A 21,488-nucleotide genomic window follows, 5' to 3' on the forward strand; every position below is an offset into this window, starting at 1 on the left:
GGATATCAAAAAGAAAAATATTTAAATTTACAGTGGAACCCAGTTAATTGAAATCGCAGTTTTGAAGTTTCTTTTCATTTTAAAGAGTCTTAAATTAATTTTGCTCTGACAAAACTGAAATTTCAGCCATGTTTAAAAAATTAAAATAAAATTCTGATAAATTTGTTGTTCTTTGGGATTCTCAATTAACTGACTTTTACTGTTAAAATAAAAACGTCCTTGCAATTCACTTGGTGAAAATTAATTTTTATTTATTAATTTTTGTATGCTCTACAAACTATATTTTATACTACTGCTCTGATGGTACATCCTCTGGAACATCCATTTCCGCATCTTTGATTGATTCCTTATTAAAATCTTTAGCTTTAAAAGCTTCAACTGTCAAAACATCAGATGCCTTTTCAGATGATGCTGATGATGGTTTGTTATCGATATTTTCATCAGTCTTTTGGCTTTCAATACTTATTTGTTGAGGCTTCTTATCAGCTTCAGATGGTTTTGAATCTTCAATATCTTCACCTAAACCAAGTTTATCTAACATTTCATTTTCAAAAACACTAACTAATTCTTTAATAGCTTCTTTGGCAGCTTCAACGACATTTTGATTGGGTTCTTTTGATTCTTCTAACTTTTTGTTGGAATCATTCGAAGAAATGTCAATAAGTGGTTCGGATGGAACTTCTGGAACAGATTGTTCTTCATTTGATTTTGAAGAATTTAGTTCGTCGGAGGTGGATTCTGAGTTGCTGTTGTCGGAGGACTAGGCAATGAAATAAAAAGTTTTTGTTAGTTTGGAATAAGTAAGTTATTGAGGTATTTTTTTTTATTACCAAGTCTTTGTGTTCAACTTCATGGAATGCTTCGGCTAATTTTGGATGAATTTCACTAAGTGGAGTTTCACCTTCACGGATATAAACAGGAACGTAGCCAGCTCTAGGTAGCAGTTCTTGGTAAGGGGCAGGAGCAGCATCTAGAAAAGAAACTAGTTTTATAATCACATATTGAAATTTTTTTTAGAAGTTTAAGCATGTAATGTAGAACACTTTTCTATACCAAGCGTGCTTAATGCTTAGCCAAAGTCTTTTAAATTAGCAGGTGAAGATTTTTGTAAAAAAAAAATAAATTTAAAAATAAAAAAATTGCTTTTCTATTTTATTTAATTTTCCTGTCAACTTTTTTGCATAAACAAGAAGATAAGAATACCATATCTCATAAGTATGATATTTACGCTGAAGATTTAGACTTAATTTACATTTATCTAAACGTTTTGCAAAAAAATTGATGTAATTTTTTGAAGCAATTCATATTTAATAAAAAAAAGTGAACAAAAAATACCTTCTATTTTCATTTATTAATTTGTCAAGAAGTTTGGGGCAAAAAAATAGCCTTTTTCCTTTGTTCGGTGACAAATTAGGGTAAGCCCAAAATCCCGAAAGCCAAGAATCCCGAAAATCCACAATACAAAAAATTTAAAATCCCGAAAACCCAATGCCTACAAAAATGGGATCCCGAAAAATTATATAAAATGAAAAATTTGCGCAAATTTTTCATTTTATCAAATTTTTCGAGATTTCGAAAACAATCCTAAGTGTGAAATTAAGGTTATAACACGTAAAAATTAATATAAGTGTATGATTCCGTTAATATATCTTTTTTACATGATTTCAAATTCTAATTTTGCTTTCAGCAGTGTTTTGTTCTGATTGAGTTAAGTTGGAAAAATCGTTGAACTAAAATCAATAGAATTATGAGTTTTAATATTTAACTTATAATAATTGTAGGTAGGTATGTTTAAATTATTAAAATTTCAGTGAAACATAATTTTGAAGAGTTTTTTTCTTTAACTGTTTTATGTTCGATATTTTAGGCCTTTCTGGATTTTGGGATTTTGGTTTTTCGGGATTCTAGGTTTTCGGGATTTTGGATTTTCGGGATTTTGGGTTTTCTGGGATTCTGGGTTTTCTGAATCAATCAAGAAATAAATTTGAGATTTTTTGGAAGCTTAAAGAAATTTCTAAACATAAAAAACTGTTCAAAAAGACGCCTAAGAAAATAGTTGTTTTTCAAAAAAATCATATTTTGAAAATCAGGACCTCAGAAAAAAATCCATATAAAACGCCTAGTGCATACATTATTCGAAATCTAAGCTATCTTTTTATTCGTATAATAAATGTCTGTAAACAAAATTCGCATATTTTCAAAAACAATCTCGAATTTGGTCAACTTTTTCCTTTCTTCTAACAAATCTTTCTCTTGAAAAAAAAAAACAATTTATCTATGACTTACCGTTTAAAAATAAAACATTACCATGTTATTTTACCCATATTAAAACTAATTGAATTTTAAAAAATCATATATTAGTGTTGACTTTCAGTATGTAAGCTCTAGTAGTTTTTTTCTTTATTTTGGACTTGCTGTCTATGTTTTGGCCTTTAAGATGTCATGCTTTGTTGTGTATGCACCCGGAGTTCATCGATTGATAAGACGTTAACACGCCAAAAATAAAAAAAAATGGGTCTTTCCTTAGAACCCCATAAATAATTGTAAGTGTGATATACTTTCTAGACGGAAATTTGGGCTTAAATGAACCAATACCACATCGTTTTTTTTGTCAATGCATAAGGTGGCGTTAAAGACATGTCATAATATAAATGGGATACTTTTTTTTTAGAAAAGAAAAAATGTGCTGTTTTTATGAAAAGCTTATCTATTTGAAGATACAAAATTTATAACACTTATTTCGACTTTCGAGTAATTATAACATGTCAAAATTAAGCTTGAGTGATTTTTAATTTCAATAATGTAATCAAACTTTAGGTTAAAGAATAAAGATTGTAGTGATTTGTAAAAGCAGCTCATTTATAAAGATGTGATAAGAACCATTGTATTGTCTGAATTAAAGTCCAATGTCCAAAAACGATTATGTTTCAAAATAAATGCAGAGTAAAATAAGACGTCTTTCTGAAGATCTTATCATTTAGAAAAAGACTTGGAAGATCATGCAACAGAAACAATTTATTGCATCAGCTTTTAAAATTTTGGTAATCATCGGTGTCTTACAATTTTTTATTTTAAACTGTGTTTAATTAAGTTCATGATTGTATCTTACGTACTTCATCTATTAATTGTTGCTACAATCACTGATGGCGTATGACTAATTTTATAGAAAAAAAAAAAATATAAAATGTTCTTTTTCAAATTGATACTACATATTTTGAACGAATTTGTATCTAAATCAGTTGAACCGTTTTCAGTGATATTGAAAACACTTATAATTTTTTTAAATACACTCATATTTTTATGATCTAAATATAAAATATAAAAAAAAACATTCGTAAATATGTCCGTAGATAATGAATTTCAAAGATTATGGCTGTAGCGTGATTTAGTGCGTACTTTCCAGATGAACGTACGTATTGACAGATGCATTAACGATCGCAGGCACACGCACAGTATTACGATTAAAAACACTATTTTGGACTTCCTTAATATTTTTTTACTTCCTCAAATATTTGTTTGCACAAAGAACTTAACATATAGATCAAATTAAAAAAAAAAAAATTATCAAGGAAATACCTTTAAGAAATCAATCATATTTTTTTTTTTATTAAATAATATCAATTAATCTTTGACCCACATTAATAATACAAAAAATAAAAATATTAAACAATGTAAAGAACAATAAAATTATCATTTTTATTTTTAATCTGTTATCAGTATTGTATACCATTTATTTTACTACTTCAGACGAAATGATGCATTCGTGAAAAACGGGGTTGATTTTTATTGATATTTATTTTTTAAAATCATTACAATTTTTAAGAACAACTAAGAATATGATAAAAGAAGACAGTTTGTAAAAATAAAAAAAAAAAAAACATTTTTGTGCCGAATGGACGAAAATAATTATGACTAAAATTTAAAATATAAATTAATAATAAAATTATAAACTTTTTGAATAGATAGAGCAAATGAAGGCTACCCACTGACTTCAATTATTCTAATATTCAAAAGCAAAAACAATAAATAAAACAATACTGATTTGTAAACAAAACTATCAAAATTTTATTGAGATAAGCGGTATGAATTTTATTGCACTCTGCACTACAATTTTAAAAGTTTAAAATTTTTCTGAAGACAATAATTTTTGATTATTTTTAAATTAAACAAAAACATTTAATGAACAAATAAAAGATTTAAACGCAGGTTTCCAAGGCCATACAAAATTTTTTATTCATTCCAACATTTTCTTGAAGACGCGTTGCGGTTACCGAGATAATTAATAACACGGTGCGACACTGAAAATACACCCGACGAATTACATAGTGTAGGCTGTTCGTATGGTCGAATAATGCATAAAAATATTTTTGTTATATTTTTGGAACCCTCCATTTTGTTTTTATTTACAAAAAACCATTTTTACAGACCTTATAATGTAATCTATCAATATCTCAGTCATTTTTCTAACAACTATCAATATGTTATATGTTTTTGGAAAGAGGATTTAATAAGTGTAGCTATCATGTGAAAATTTTTCAGATTTTTAATTGTTATAATTTTAGAGATTTAGCTTGTTAAAAAAATCATTTTTTTCAGACTTTTTCAAAAATCGCTTTTTACACGTTTAATGCCAAAAAATTAAAAAACATACATTTTTATTCACAAATTAGTGCAACGTTTCGCTTTTTACACGTTTAATGCCAAAAAATTAAAAAACATACATTTTTATTCACAAATAAGCGTAGTATGTTTATTTAAAATTTATATTTAAATTCAAAGTTATATAATTAACTAGTTCTTTATTTATTTACTTCAGTACTTTTTCTTAAATCGGGAACACGTTTTTTGAATATCGATGTGAGTTGAAGAATGAATACACAACTAATTTTTTATACAACTATGAATTGAATATGCATTTTAAATATACATACTACGCTTATTTGTGAATAAAAATGTATGTTTTTAATTTTTTGGCATTTAATGTGTAAAAAGCGATTTTTGAAAAAGTCTGAAAAAAATGATTTTTTTAACAAGCTAAATCTCTAAAATTATAACAATTAAAAATCTGAAAAATTTTCACATGATAGCTACACTTATTAAATTTGATTCTGTAAAGTTTTAAATTTTTTGAAAGAACGGTTTGGCTGGAATTTAAAATTGATCGAACAAGGTCCAAGAAACCCCATGTTATTCCCATAAGAAACTTCAACCGCTTGGCGACACGGGTTAGAATTAAGTTAGAGACTTGAAACTTGGGGAATATTTTTTTTAGTTCATTTTCAACCATATAAGATCCTAGGAGCACAGAAATTCTAATTGTTTTAACATAACGAACACCCTATTGTGCACTTTGCAATTCACATCATGAAAAGCCATATTTTCTATTTACGAAAAAGTAGCATAGATTCCGCAGTTTTGGTCAAATTCAATAAAAAAATACGCCAATTTGTGCCTAAACGTATATTCTTTCAGAATATAACCTTACTTAATTTTTTGTTTGTTTTATTTTGCCAAAAAAATTAGGTAAAGTTGAAAAAACTGAGAAAAAAATCACTTTTTCAAGATATATGGGATAAAAACCTACACTTAATTTGTTTAAACTATAGACTTATATACATCATTCAAAAGGTTTGGAAATCTTCTTTCCAAAAACATATAACATATTGATAGTTGTTAGAAAAATGACTGAGATATTGATAGATTACATCGTAAGGTCTGTAAAAATGGTTTTTTGTAAATAAAAACAAAATGGAGGGTTCCAAAAATATAACAAAAATATTTTTATGCATTATTCGACCATGCGAACAGGCTCCACTATGTAATTTCTCGGGTGTATTTTTTTTTTTTTATTTTGTAGCACAGTGTAATTTGTAGTTTAAAGGTCTATCTTTGAATTTAAAAGTACTTTTGTTATAATAGTTGCTTAAATTTTTCAAAACATTTCCGTACTTAAAATTTTTTGAATGAAAATTTTATAAGAAAAAAAAAAAACTATATTTGTGGGTTATTGAGTAATGACAAATAAATGCAATTAAATTGCTTTCGATGCCAAATTAGTCACAGTAAATAAATTTTTTATTTACTGTTTTTCAAAAAATTCACTAAAAATGAACAAAAATAATTAAAATTATTCATTTTTTTTCGTTTTTCTTCTTTATTTCGTTTATTTTAACATGATTCATACAACTTATAAAAAATATACATTAATGTATTACTATTGTACCTACATAAAAGTACATAAATTGATTGAACTTTTTAGCTTAACCAATCTCATAATAAATTTAATCATGTACCCATGACTGGTAATCCATTGTCTTACATGAATGAAAAATAATGCATTGTTATAAATTGTTATGCTAGAAGCGTCTATTTATTGCAATTTACAATTTATTTATTTATTTGTTTTTTTTATTTTCAGTTAATTTCTTATGAGATGAGTTGAATTATTCAGTTTTTTTTTTATTTTCTTTAACTCTATCAACAAACACTGCTGGCAGTTACTTGCAAAGTATTTTAAGCTTCATTTTAAATAGCACAATTATAAAGACTGAATATAAGTAAAGTAAGAACGTGCAAAAATTTCATTCTTTCTCTAATTAGTTTGTTTCCATTCATTTAAACTGCCTCAATTATTTCATTTAAAAAACAGAAAAAAAGTGAAAGTGCAAACACATGTTTTAATGTTGGTTTTCCCCCCATCAAATTGACACGTTCTTTCATTAAAGATCAAAAAACATGACACATAAAAATTAAAACAGAAAATAATGTAATGCATTCGACATTTCGATAATCTTTGATATTTGTCTGTGATAATTTAAAGTTAATTTTAATTTCATAAAATAATAACGGGTACGGTTTAGTCTTTGTACATGTCTTCAAATATAAAAATTCGTGTTCAATTTTATTTCTCCGAATCACACTGGGTAATGAAATAAGTGGAAATAATATTGACTGTGCTTCATTTCTACTCTCGATATAGGTACTATAGGGCAAGTTTAGGATTCGTAAAAAAAAATCGAACTCGAGATAACAATTTTACGTGACATTACGATGATGGAGAATGCCGAAAAAGTGGGTCCGGCAATTCTGTCTGTCTGTGTGTCTGTCTCTATCTGGAGCTGCAGCCTAAACGAGTGAAGTGATTTTCTTCAAACTTGGTCTTTAGCAGTTTTGGGTGATTCCCTAGAGGAGAAATTGGAATTTTATTTTTATGACCAAAACTAACGGTACCTGCCATATAACGGAAATAGAAAAGTAAATGTTTTTCAAAAACGGCTCTAACGATATTGATTGAAATTTTTGTGTGAAGCATTACACATAGGTAAGAGCCAACTTTTGAAATAAAAAAAATATTTTCTGTACCGTTATTAACGGTACCTGTCATAGAACGGTTTTTTTGATTTATGAATAACTCGTACAACTACTAATCCGCTTTCAACGGAAATTTTTATACAAGAGCGTTTAAGTAAAGGTAATATTAAAATTTAAAACACACTTGGATTTTAAAAAAATACATATTTCAAAATTTTTTTTTCGAAAAATCTTTAAATTTCGTTTTTATGTGTAAATTAATTATTTTTTCAAAATGGCATACCAACTTTTTTTTTTGAAAAATGTTAGAAAATTTTTTTAAAAAACGGCTCCTACGATATTCAAATTTTTTTTCCTAAAAAAATTTTTTAAACAAGAAATAAAATGGCATACTTGGTTTTTTGTAAAAGATCATTTAAAAGGTTTTTAATTTATTATAAAAACAGATTTAATTTTTTTATACTACTTTTGAAATTTCTTCAAAATATCAAATTTTAAATTTCTTAAATAAAAACAAAAAGCTTTAACATTAGAGTTACTTTAATCATAAGAGCAAGTACGTGCGACCCCAGTCGTGCAATTTATTTTAAAATTTGATCCCTTATAAGACTTAATCATGGAAAATCAAGACCAAATATTTTGGTTTCTTCACTCAGAGTAAAAAATATTTATTATTGGGATAGCTATTTGATATAATTAAAATTGTTTTTTTGTTACCTACTATTTTAATAGTCAATTCAACTATTAAAATTACAATTTTAACAATATAACTATTTTAATAGTTAAATTTGGAGATTCCTGCGAATTTCTAGTAAAATATGTCACACATAACAATTTTTTACTACTTAAAAAAGTTATCCCAATTTTAAATATTTTTCTCTGATTGTACCATTTCTATAAAAGTAGGTGTCAAAATCAGTTGTCAAATTAATTTTTACTTTTCTTCTGCAATTTTTTTTGTTCAAAAATATTTTATTCTGAATAGGTACTTCAATAATTTTTTTTAACTTTTTTTTATTAAAAGAATACATTTTTATACTATTTCGATTTTGTTGGCTATTTGACAATATACATTAGCTTTAATATTAAATGTTGAATAGCTTGAATGTAAGGCCAAATAGTGAAAACTTTACGAAATTCGACGAATATAATGGAAACAAAATTAATGCCCACATTTTGCACTGGATTTTTTAATGCAAACAATTTTATTTTATTTTAATTTTCAAATGCATTTTTTACGTAGGTAAAAGGTAAAGGTAAAAGAACTAATAAGTGAGAAATTTAGCTAAGTTAATGTAAGGTGTTAGAATTTGGGTGTTAATATAGTGAAAACAAATATCAATTTGGCATGAAATGTACCAAGGCTATACAATTTAATATTTAAAGAATTACGAATATTACGTCTATTTGCGTATTGCTCGAAAAGGAAATACATATTTCTACTATTTTAAACATTTTTAACCCCATTTCTTTTAGGGTATTCGCTATGGGGTACTTTGAAACTATGAAGTTTTTTCTCAAAAGAGAACACTCGTGAGAGAACAAACAGTTTTCCCTCTTAACGATTTTAAGCCCAAAAGATTTCTTCCAACAAAAATATGAGTTCGGTAGAAAACCAAATTACAACAATAAGGTAGTATATACACAAATCTATTGTTAATTTGTTGCTTGATGTTGGTTAGTGAAACTGTGTGTCTTTAATTTACATAGTTTTATATCTTTGCCGCCGGGTACAAAAGGGTTAAGTCATAAAATTGCACTTTTCGAATTTTGATGAAATAATAATAAGTTCTTCTTTCTCTTTTATTTTGTATCAAAAACATAAATTTAGAGATACTCCTTTCTATAAAAATAAGAGAATCAATGCTCAAAAATTCATAGATTCAGCTTCAATCGCATTTTCTGGCAAACTATCATTTATGACTTAGCTCCTTTGTACCCGCCGGCAAAGATATTTTTTCTTAAGTTTATTGAATTTAATCCTTCAAACAAACTGAGATTAGTTTTACATTCAAGCTTTTGAAATTAAATAACAAAATTTGTTGTAGCCTGTCTATAATTTATATTTACAAATATACGTTTAAAAAAAAGTGTGGGAACATTGGAATAATATATTTCGTTTTTTGTATTGCTGGATTAAGTACTTATAATTCTTATTTTTAGTATTAAACGCATGTTTTTATTACTAGATCCTGAGGATGAGGCAAAAAGGCCCTCGAAATATATCGATAATATAAAAATAAAAATTGCGTTTTTAATGGAATTAAAGAAGCAAAACAAAAAGGTAAAATAAGAATTGGAATAATATTTCTTTTTCATCCCCACTCTTAAAAATTCCCAAACAGATCTATTACACAGGTCGACAAAAATAAAAATATTTTTTGTGCTTGGGTTTAATTTACACTTTTTGGGTTCATGGTAAACCAAAACAATAGATAATCACCCTTTCCCCTCCTAAGATTTGCTTTTGTAGCGTTGGGAGCAAAAATACAATTTTCATACCCTGTGAGCCTAACTCGAGTCTTATGAGCTAAAGTGCAAGAACCGTGCCTTGTACAAAAAAAAACTGTAAAGGTAAAATACTGTTGCAAAGTAGGGATTTTTCGAAATTTCACAAGAACTGTAAGTATTTGGGATGAGCAAAAGTTACCAAATTCTGAGAGATCTTAAGTTAGCCTATCAGCCCATTTCGGTTAATCCATTACTTTTTAGACACCCTGTATATGCAACAAAATAATAAATAAAAAAAAATATGCAAAAAAATTAATTTAACTTTTCAATAAATAAAGAATTTCAATATGAACTAGTTTGGCTACAGTTTGGATTCAGTTATTTGTGTAAGCAGTTATTTTTGTATAATAAAAATAACATCAGAGTGAATAACTTTTACCATAAATATTGAAAATAGAAGGTATCAAATAATGCCTTAAGCTCCCATTTGACAAAAATTCGAAAAAAAACCAAAATTTCGATGTAATTTTTTTTTCTTCTTAAATTTCCATTTTTTAATTTTTCTGGTAGAAGTGAAACCTTAAAAAATCATTTTTCTTGCAAAAAAAAAATAGAAAAAATCTACCTTTTTTTTATTCTATCAAATCCATGTTTTTTATATAACAACCTACATAAATTTTATATCATCTGAAAGCTTATTGTCTTAGCTCAAAATATATATATATCGATCAAGTCTATGAGACATCTACAAAAAGAGCTAGAATTTTTTAAACTCGATGAAATTTCATCAAAAAAAGCAGAAAAAAACATTTATTTTTATGTTCTCATGCTATTAAATCAATTTTTTTGTTTGACAACCTATAAAAAATTGTATACCATGTGAAAGCTTATTGTTTCACCTTGTATAATTATGTATAAATCTTATTTCAAAGATGTCTGCAAGAGAAGTTAGAATTTTTTAAAGTCAACCATGTCGAATTTCCAGACTGAGATTACGGTACTTCCTACACTGGTAGCTGGTCATCGCCAACAGATCTCCACAGGTATTTTGAGATATTTTTCAATTTTTTCAATTTAAGATTGTGTAACTTGTAGAGCACGTACCGTTATGTGTGATATAACAAATAAAATGTTATGTTATCAGCATGCGTATTAAAGTTAAATCAAATTTGTATATGCACTAGATCAAAAGATAGGTATAACGTGTGTTGGAAAAGAACATCTTTTTACCGTTATCTCCGAATTTTGAATATGAAATTAATTGAATTTTGTACAATTATAATTTATTTAATTACCTATCTACAGTACAAATTTCATTCATCTATCTATTTAAAAAAAGTTATAACAAGTTGAAGTCGTGTCGCGTTTTCGTTTCATCTTGTTTCAAATCACTACGATACTAAAGAAGTTTTCACTTCAAAAACCGAAAAAATAAAACGACATAACCTTAAAAATGTTATCCTCGCTGAAAAACAGTGAATGCACAAGAAAAGATATTTATATTACCTACAACTTTGGTTATGTAACTTATTCGGTCAAGATAATAGTTTAGTAGATATATACCAATTGGCGTTTTTTTTTTTTTTCAAAATGGCGGATTTCGCCAGGGAGATGGACCAAGGAAATCCAGCTTTTCTAAAACCCTTCTTTCAGATTTGAAAAAATCAGCCTTCCTGTATTTCGTACCACGAAAAATTCTATCTTTCCTGTACTATTAGCAAAACCGACTTTACAACTTATTTCATTTTGTTCAAAAGGCTATTTAACAACAGTTGATTGTTAATTATTACTAGTTTAAGTTTCTGTCTATTTCTAGCAATGATCAAATGACCATATCTTAAGTAAGTTCTATTACAAGAATATTATTAATTCTTCATAAATAAATAATTGTTATTTTGGGCCAAAAGCTTAAATTTTAGAACTTACCCATAATAGGTATTTCCGCATTAGAACAAGTTTTCCAATTTTGTAAGGAAAAATATTTTTTTATTTCTGACTATGAATGTTTTCCCTGGTATTAAATCATTCGATATCCTATGGCGTAGATGGTTAAGAAAAGATAATTATTTTTAAAAGCACGACCTCTAGCCGCGCAAAAACCTGACATCATTCACATAAGCAGTTGGACATGAGAACATAATATTCAATCATCACGATTATAAATTTGACCCCATCCGTACGTACTTGTGTTTCATAGCATGACTAATTTTGGCTCGATTATCTAAAGTTTAACTAAATAAAATATTGCTTTTTGTTAGTCGGACTATGTAAAGGTAGGTTAAGACTGGGACTGGCGGACATGATGTCATGACTCTCTTTTCTCAAAAAAAAAAAAAAAAGATGATACTTTCTTTTCTTCTTGTTTAAACAAAATTCTTATGTTTACCAACCACTACCGGCACCAGAGTGGCTTGTTTGTCGGTGCGCGGCGCGACCACTTTCCACTTTGATGTGGATCAACAGTCAATCAAGTTGATAAACATTTCATTCTAGCGGAACAAAATCATCAAACTCATTTCAGAGACTAGGTCTAAAAGGTATAAAAGAAGCTTTTCCATCATCGTCATCATTGTTTGTCACTCACCTAAGATACCGGCAGCAGCAAGGAGCAAACCTAGAACCGTAAATAACATAGATAATCCCATTGACATGTTTCAGCGAAGAAGATCTTTGGATAAAGAGATTATATTTTGTTGAGAGAGGAAACAATAAAGGCACACTGACACAGAAAAAAACCACCGCTTTTATGTTCTATTTTTTTAATTTTTTTTTTCTAGTCGTATATCTAGACTCTTGAAATACACGGCACAGCACTAAACTAAAATATTTGCAGCAATTTTTTTATTTTCTCTTTATATTGGCATACAAACGCGAATCCGCAACTCAAAAGCACAACTGAAACCTTAGCCATGGGAGAGTATCTTTTATAATAGACGCAAGCCAGCTGTTGTTGGAAATAATATGACAACAACAAGAAATTAAAACAAAACAAAATAAAAAATAATACAACAAAAATAATAAAAAATAAAATATAAAAAAAAAAAAGATACTCGTTCCGTATCTTCTAGAGAAGTAGGTAATATTGTCGTATATAGTCGGCATCTTGCCGCCAACATCACATACAGTAGGGTGTACATTTTTTTTTTAAATTTTTTATGTTAAAAAAATACTTTTTTTTTTTTTAAATATTTCCATTTTCAGTTCCGGAAAATATATTTTATAAGGCAGACAATTTGTAAACCATGTTACCTTAGGGTGGTTAAAAAAAAAGAAATTTTTTCTTATACATTTAACAGTGGAATTTAAAAATAAAAAAGTGATTAACATTTGAAACAAATTGTCAAAGAAAAATTTTTTTTTTTTAAATTAAAGTGTTCAAAAAATTTTTTTTGTGTTTTTGAAAATTCATAAAAGCGTTTTATCGCACAGAAAGTGAATAAAGTGAGTTTTTTTTGTATAGTTATATTAAATTAATATCAAATTAATTAAATCGATTGTGGTTGAATTCCAAGAGTAAATGTAAAATAAATCATTTTTCCTGAGTCTTAAATAGTAACAAAACTTTCACTGTACTGAAAATTCAATTTTTTAAAAAATTATTATGTAATTAAAAAAAAAAATTCAACCATCCTAATGGCAAATGTTTTTTGGTTTAAATAATATCCACGTTGAGTTTTTTTTTTTCTTATATGCAACTGTAGAAGATAATATTTTTTAAGCCACCCTAATATGAAAAATTTCAATTTTAAATGAATATGTATCTAAAAAAAAAACGATATAGAAATTTTTAATGTCATTAAAATCCAAATTTTTCGAAAATATAAAAAAAAGTAACATATTTTGCACCACTCTAATTAACATTTTTGCTCATTCCCAATCAAGTGCCAAATAAATTTCTTCGTAATTTCTGCAGCTGCTATCAAATTTTGGCTCTGCAATCTGCCCGACCGTTGACGACATAATGCCTTTTTGGAACAGTAGCTACTGCACGATCTGTAGATCTGACTTTATGAAAACGTCTAAAGCAGGCCTAGAAAAGGCAGACGTTACTGAAAATGCCCATATTGTTGTAGTGTTGCCACTATTAAATAAGCGATTGGAAATTGAAAATTCTATTAAAATGAAACAATTCCTGCTAAGATATTTAGTTTTTGGTCAAGTAAGGAAATATTTAACATGTCTAACTAGGTATAAGAACAGGTTACAAAAATAAATAAAATAAAAATGTGGCAACCCTGTATAAATAAAATATGCTTAGATCAAAAAGTATCATTTTTAATAACTAATTCAAGTTAATATTCATAAAAAAGATTTTGACTAAACCCCTTTTCATATACTACATAAAATAGTAGAAGCCGGCTTTTAAATAAGTTAAGGTACATGGCAACTCTGTTTGAAAATGTGATATTGTATACAAAAATCTGAATTTTTTTTGTTTTGTTTTTTTTCTTTCAAACGCCGTGTAATTTTGAAAAAAAAAACTACAAAAATTTATTTTTAAACAAAAAGATAATGCAGAAAGCATTGTTTTTAATTTTGGGATCAGAAAAACTGTCACAAAGAGAGGATGAAAATTTTCACTCTTTGACTTAATGCAAAAAGTTCTCGTTGTAGGCTATTATACCTTAAGGTTCGAACTTGAGTTTTGAGATCTTATGATCTCAATTCTACTGAATAACGAACATCTTTTTTTCGAAATTTTCACGTCAGGTACTTTTTTTTTTGGTTTGCGACCGTGGACAAAAATTTTCCAACTTAAATATTATATCGTGGGCACAACGCCAAAATCACGAATCTGCAAAATTGTAGTTTTGAGAAAAACGGCTTCAAAGTTTTGGAAACTCATGCAATCTTATGAAAACTCGTGCAACGAAAATTAATATTTTAGGTTTTTAGGCAACAGATGGAGGACTGGGGTCGATGCAGTTAATAGAGGAACCGATAACAAGGTTCATGACGTATTAAAGTGAAAATGTCAAAAAATGCAGATTCGCGGTTTTGGCTCTGTGCCGACGATATGGATTGGATAACTTATTCTTTCAGCTTAAATTTGTGAAATTATTTTTACTGAAATATCGAATTTTGAATCGAAAAGGATCTTTTTGTCTTAAACCGTGACTATCTTAGGCTGAGGAGAGTTTTTAAATCTGGAATAAATTTCCCTTAAAAAATCAGGTGTGGTTTTTTGAAAAATCAAGAAAAAAAAATGGACCTTTTTATTTTGTATAGAATTTACTCAAACAATTAAGCGAGGAAATCCCTCCAGACGACACCTTTTTCACTATTTTTTTATGAAAAACTGAAAGCACTTATTGAAATTTGGAAAAAGACAAGATATTACTGACATTATCAAGAATTGAAAAAAAATTTTTTGAAATGAAAAAATAACAAAATGGCGGCTCTGGAGCCTTTCAAAGTTGAAGTTTCTGCAAAATGCAAAAGAGTGTTTTTTTTTTTAGTTTTTTATATATTTTTATTGATAAAAATGATTGAATTTATTTTGTAATGTTTTGTTTATTTGACTAAAAAAAAACGAAATGGGGTCATTCAAAAAATTTCCAAATTATTTTAATTTTTTTTTCTACATTAATTTTTTTACCTTCATTAATTTCAAAAACTATTGCAATTTCAAATAATATTGGTTTTATTAATAAATCTTACAAAAAGATGAATGTCATGAAATAAGCCAAAGAGCTTATTTTATTATAAGAACAGGCACAAATTAAACAAAAATTTCATAGAAAAATTCTCACAGCACTGTTAAAATCAGTGAGCTCTAAGCTCACGAAGTTTAAGGTCAACACACAATGAGAAGATAGATCTTGTGTAGTGCGGATTGAAGCTTATAAGAATGCTGGATGTAGTACCTATCTTCATATTATTATTTTTTTTTATTTTTTGCTCATACAAAATAGCATCATCATCATCTTGAACTTGTTGTTGCTGTTCTTCTAAATTCTTTACCTTTTTTTTCGTTAAGATGAGAAGTGATGTTGGTATATATTGTATAGGTAACGGATGGGGGAAACGGGATTTAATGATGATTGCAAAATTTATAATTAATAGAGGCGAGCACACCTGTTGTTAACTTATAAGTTGACTAAGTCTGTCTATTTATGGGATAGTTTCATACAACAACAACTTTAACAAACTGGACAGTACTTCGATTTGAGGGCTTTAACCTCTATCTCTCTATCAAAATCGGTTTGATGTTTCTGTAGCAAAGTTATGCTTATGAATTTATTTTATTTTAATTTTATTCAAAGAAAAATAGTTCAAAGTGCTTTTAGGTGTTTTATTTAGGACACGATTTGTATATGTTTTTATGACTTTTATTTAAGTATATTATGTAAATTTTGATGAATCATGAAAATCGTTGATAAATTTGACAGGCAAAACAATCGTTAACTACTGTTTGTAGGTGTGGTTTTTTCTGTTTTCTCGAATGTTTGGCGGCTCAGTAGGTTATAAATCATTTTTGTTAGTTCCGAAATAGATTCGAATAATTGGAAAGTTGTATTCATATTCATATTTATTTGACGTAAGAGGTTTGTGAGGGTGTTTAAAGGCAAATTTTTTGTATAGCTATTCGAAATTTCTAAGATTAATTCAACAATTATTGTTTTGCTAAGTTCAAGGTCCAAATTAGATAGATATCAATCTTATTTCATTTACTGCTGTGAATTAGGTGTATTATTTTGTATGTTTATTAAATTGATAGATTGTGAGCATAATATTAGGCTTAATGTTAACACACAGAGTATTAAATGTGTGAAATTAATATGAAAAGAGTTTGAATATTAATTATAATGCATTTGCATGATTTGAAAGTTGTACGATTGTCGTGTTATAACTTTCTCTTAAAGTTAATTGCTTTATTTTTTGTTTCTGTTTACTTAAGTTTTAAAAATTCTCCCAAATTATTAATTAATATAATTAATATGCATACAATTTATAAGATACATATAATAATTTTTTTATTATTAAACATTATTGTTAAAAGGAAAAAAAAATATAATTTTTCAAACATTTTTCTTAATTATTAAAACGTTGGAAAACAGTGATGCAGCTTAGAGTCCTTATTTGCATTATAATGTTTTAATGTTAGTTCCAAATAATATCATGGGATCGGGTCAAAATTCTGGCATCAAAATTCTGCTTTTCAAAATTCTGCTTTTTTAACGAAAATTCTGCTTTTTAAAGTTCTGCTTTTCAAAATTCTGCCAGCATTATACTTGAACAAAAAAATTCTGCCAATTCTGTTTTTTTTTTATAGCATATGCGCTGACTAAAGAAAAATACACCTCATTAATGTAATTCAACATTTCTACTTTCTTAAATTTTTTTGTTTAAGTGTAGCAAATATTTTTTAAAATGCATAGACTGACTTTCATTCAATTAAAATCTATGTTTAACTTATTGGAACCGATGTTGTTTGATACAAAATATTCCTTTTCTTATTCAAATTTTTGAATATTCATCTTTATTTGATAAATTAAAAAAATTTTAATTATTTTCGGAAATGTATTAAAAACCTTTTCTTAATATTTTCAAATTTATTCATTTATAAAAAAAATAAGCAGAAAATTTGTCAAGAAGATGATTTTACAAATTTTTGCAAAAATTAAAAAAGCGCGCGCTTTTTAACATTTTCCAAACCATTTTTTAATTTTTGCAAAAATTTGTAAAATCATCGTCTTTTTGCAGAATTTTGAAAAACAGAATTTTGAAAGCAGAATTTTGACAAAAGAATTTTGACCCCGCAGAATTTTGACCCCAACCCTAATATCATTGTTTTCAACGTATTTTTGGTCTAAACAATATTACGTAAAATATACTGATACCGAATTATTTGATGAAAGGCACTGTTATCCATCTTTGATTCAAAATTGATTAATCTAGTAATCTTATTATATTTAAATATTTCAGGAGTCAAAAAACAAAGTCAAGTTAGTTACAAAATTTATAATTCAAGAATAACTAGGCCGATATTCCGTCTTTCCTCCGAATAGCACAAATATTGTTTTATAAAATGCATAAAACAAAAATAAATGAAACTCATTTCCTCATTCATATTGTATGGAGCGGCTTTTTCGATAATGTATCCCAGGACGGATTGAGTATGATTAATATATTTTTTTATAAAATCACATTTTAACCATGAAACGATTGAAAACCAAGATGCAACATAAAACCACTATTTTCAGTAAATCCAGATACCTTGAAGGCAAAACAGATAAACTGGCCAAACAGTAACAATTCATTCCAAGATCAATCATGCCTATTAAATATAAAAACGTATCTAAATCCTTAAGTGAAAAATCTTAAGCAGTGACATGCATTTGAGCTGCATCGCTAAAAGGTTCGTATACCCAAAATGATTACAAGCACTTCCTATTCTTGTCAGTCGAATTTTTAAAATTCCGTCTCAGCGAAGTACCTACATACATATGAGCTAATTAACAAGAATGTAGCCATTAAAATTGTCATCCCATTACAGTCCGCTAAAAACTTAAACTTGTTGACTGATTAAAATACGAAGATAAAAGTAACCAACTTTACAGTTGCGCAGGCGTACCTACAGGATTTAGATATTGGCAAAAAATCACAACATTCGATATTTAACTTGTGATTAACAAATTACAATAAAAACTTGTGCATTGATAACAAAAAATAACTTCTACACTAAAAAAAAATTCATTGCAAAATGTGCATTAAATAATGTTTTGGCTATTTGACCATACATAAGCTATTTCAACTATTATATTGAACCTTATGTAAGGCCAAATAGTCAAAATTGTAAGAAATTCGAGGAATTTTAATAAAAATATGTAATGAACACATTTTGCATTAATTCATTATTTTTTTTAATGCAGAAAATATTTTATTTGTAATAAAATTTTTTTAAGATAAAAGATTTTTAGTTGCAACAAATATTTTTTTAATGCAAACATATTTCAGTTGCAATATTTTTTTTTAATTTTCAATGAAAAACAAATTCATAAGAAAAAAGATTTTTTTCAACCCTGACTCTATGGTAATGGTATTTTGATTTTTCTGCCACAGATAAATCATAAAAAATATTTATAAATCAAGGGGCATGGTAGTGCCCAGCCAAGTTCTCTAGCAACTTTGGCACTACACCCTTATTTACAGGAAACAACTCAGGCCATTTTCGACCCCCCTCTAACTTCCACACCAAAGAAGCCAGAAATTTCAAACTCGCTACATTTGTTGAACTCGCCGAACCCAAATTCCTCACAAAATTTCAGCTTCTTACGATGAGTAGTTTCTGAGATAAAGGACTTCAAAAATCGCGAAAATCGTAACTGACTCACTGACAGATCATCAAAATTATGGAGACCTTCCCGCTATCGTAGAAACTTGAAATTTTACATGGTGATAGGACTTGTGATGTATACAAAGGAAAAAATCGAAAATTTGAGATTTTCAATTCAGGGGGCGTGGTAACCGCCCATTTTCGTCGAATTTTCATCAATTATTATAGAGCACTTCTGATTATTGTAGAATCTTGAAATTTGGTAGAATGGTAGAGCTGGTAATTTATACAAAGGAAAAAATTTAAAATTTGTGAATTTTAGCCAGGGGGATTATCGTAGAATCTTGAAATTTGGTAGAATGGTAGAGATGGTAGTTTATATAAAAGAAAAAAATTAAAGTTTGAGAATTTCAGCCAGGGGGCGTGGCAACCGCCCATTTTCACTGAATTTTCATCAAATATAGAGATTTTCAATTCTACAGCCATACCTTGCAAAAAGTAGTGAAATCACAACAAAAACATTACTGTTAAAAAAAGAGCCAAGTAATCCTATGTTGAAATTATGCTGGCACAAAAAGTATTGAGATATAAAAGTGTACCAAGTTCTAAAGCTTGGGTTCAAATTCGTATCAATAAAATTTTGATTGTTTACTTGGCAAATTTTTGAAATAACTTTAAAAATCGGTATTTAAAACAAAAATTGTCAAGAATTACTCAGATTAAGCACAGGTTGCTCAGGTCAGAACTTCAAATCAAATAAAGAGTTAACGAAGTTTCTATGAACCTGGATACACCAACAAAATAATGGAATACCGTAAAATCAGGAGTCATGTGGCATTAAGCCACAGTTTTATTCCTAAAATCACGAAAATCTTGATATTATCAAGAGTTAAATTGTTAAGATCAAGGGTTTCTCCCCAGTAAAATAATGAGTTGCTCCAAAGAATCATTCTGTTTAAATTAATGTTTCCCGCCCCGTCAAATTCCCGTTTTGCTTTGGTAGGTACAGTCAAATGTATCACTGCTGTAAAATTATGTTTTTTTTTTGCTAAAATAGTCTTTTAGTACGTATTGCTCACGAAGTCGTAAAAAAAATTACGCCGTCCAGTAAAACCAAGGATTTTCACGAATCGTGTCGATAAAACGAAGGGATTTGCTAATAATATCAAGGTAAGCTTTGTCGGTAAAATTAATAAACTGGTTGCTCCTATAAAATTACGTATATTATGGCTTCTTGGATTCCCTTGAAAAATCACGATTTGCACTCGAATCTTTGCAAGTTGCCCTGATAAAATTATGGGGTTTCTCGGTAAAATTTTTGTTCCCGTTAAATAACAGATTTCCCGCCAATAAAATCATGAGCTGCTTAGACAAAATTATTTTTGTCACGGTTAAATATCACAGTTTTAAATCACAGTGAATTAAAAATCACACTTTCTATCAGGCATATCTCTGCTGTTCTTTAAGAATTGGATCTTTGTGACTTACCTACTACTTCAAAATTTCCAAATAAATTAAAATTGGATGTGTAGGCCTTGAAATTTGCTGCATTTGACAATTAAGATCAGGTAACGCTATGCAAAGGCGTTTAGGAATGAGGCTGGTACCAAGTGAATGTTAAATTAAATTAATGATGTCTTTAAAAAAAAAATTTATTTTCAAAAAAAATTCTAATTTTGAGGTTGTGTCGAAGCCCTAACGTAATGGGGTAGAATAAACTTCGGATTCGGTTTTTGTGTCTGTGTTATCGTCTGAAGACGGAGCTGTTCATTGACTACCTACTTACTACTTTAAAATGGGTTCCGATTAATATTTTTTTTTTTTTTAATCGTGAAACTTTTAAGGTTATAGACTTTCAGCCATATTTATTAGATTTGCTTAAATTAGCTCTTAAAGGTTGTTTAGTTAAGCTTGCTTAAATATATAATTCGTCTTTAAGCAACGTTGCTTAAATTTGTATTTATAATCGAATTCCTACAGATGATTAACTAAACTCATAATATAAACGATAGTTGTGTCAAAAAATGAGGGAAAATTAACTAATCTAGTACAAAATACTACTACATTTTAGAAACATCACACATTTTGAAAAAGTAAAACAACCTTTAAGATTCTTTTATAAATATGGCTGTTTATTTATATACAAATAAGTAAAATTTACTGAATTAAAGAAAAAAAAAAGGAAAAAAAAGGAGTTAAACAAAAATTGTATTTGAAAAAAATCCCCTTTTTGAATACCAAGCAAAGTATAAGTACAGGTAAGGTACGGTGGCTCAATAACTATTTTTTCTGGTCTTTCATACTATACTCCTGTTGCTTACCAATAGTCATATCCTCATCATAACTAACAAAAACAGAACACAACAATCACCCAATGAAAAAGTACCTACATAGTGAAGTTCAACTCTCAGAAAATAACACAAACCTCAGGTATTACTCCATGGAT

The 21,488-nt window shown here is 27.9% G+C and overlaps 1 protein-coding gene across 1 annotated transcript; it reads right to left on the bottom strand.

Moving 5' to 3' along the window:
- Nucleotides 1-225: 225 nt before the first annotated feature.
- On the bottom strand, nucleotides 226-12,670 carry LOC129910287 (uncharacterized). The gene is made up of 3 exons (XM_055987614.1): nucleotides 12,347-12,670; nucleotides 831-970; nucleotides 226-760 (listed from the first exon to the last, which is right to left on the bottom strand). The coding sequence occupies exons 1-3, from the start codon at nucleotides 12,411-12,413 to the stop codon at nucleotides 290-292; spliced, it is 678 nt and encodes a 225-aa protein (XP_055843589.1). The 5' UTR covers nucleotides 12,414-12,670; the 3' UTR covers nucleotides 226-289.
- Between the last annotated feature and the right edge of the window lie 8,818 nt (nucleotides 12,671-21,488).

This window comes from Episyrphus balteatus, chromosome 2 (genome assembly GCF_945859705.1).
Source record: "Episyrphus balteatus chromosome 2, idEpiBalt1.1, whole genome shotgun sequence".
NCBI lineage: Eukaryota > Metazoa > Arthropoda > Insecta > Diptera > Syrphidae > Episyrphus > Episyrphus balteatus.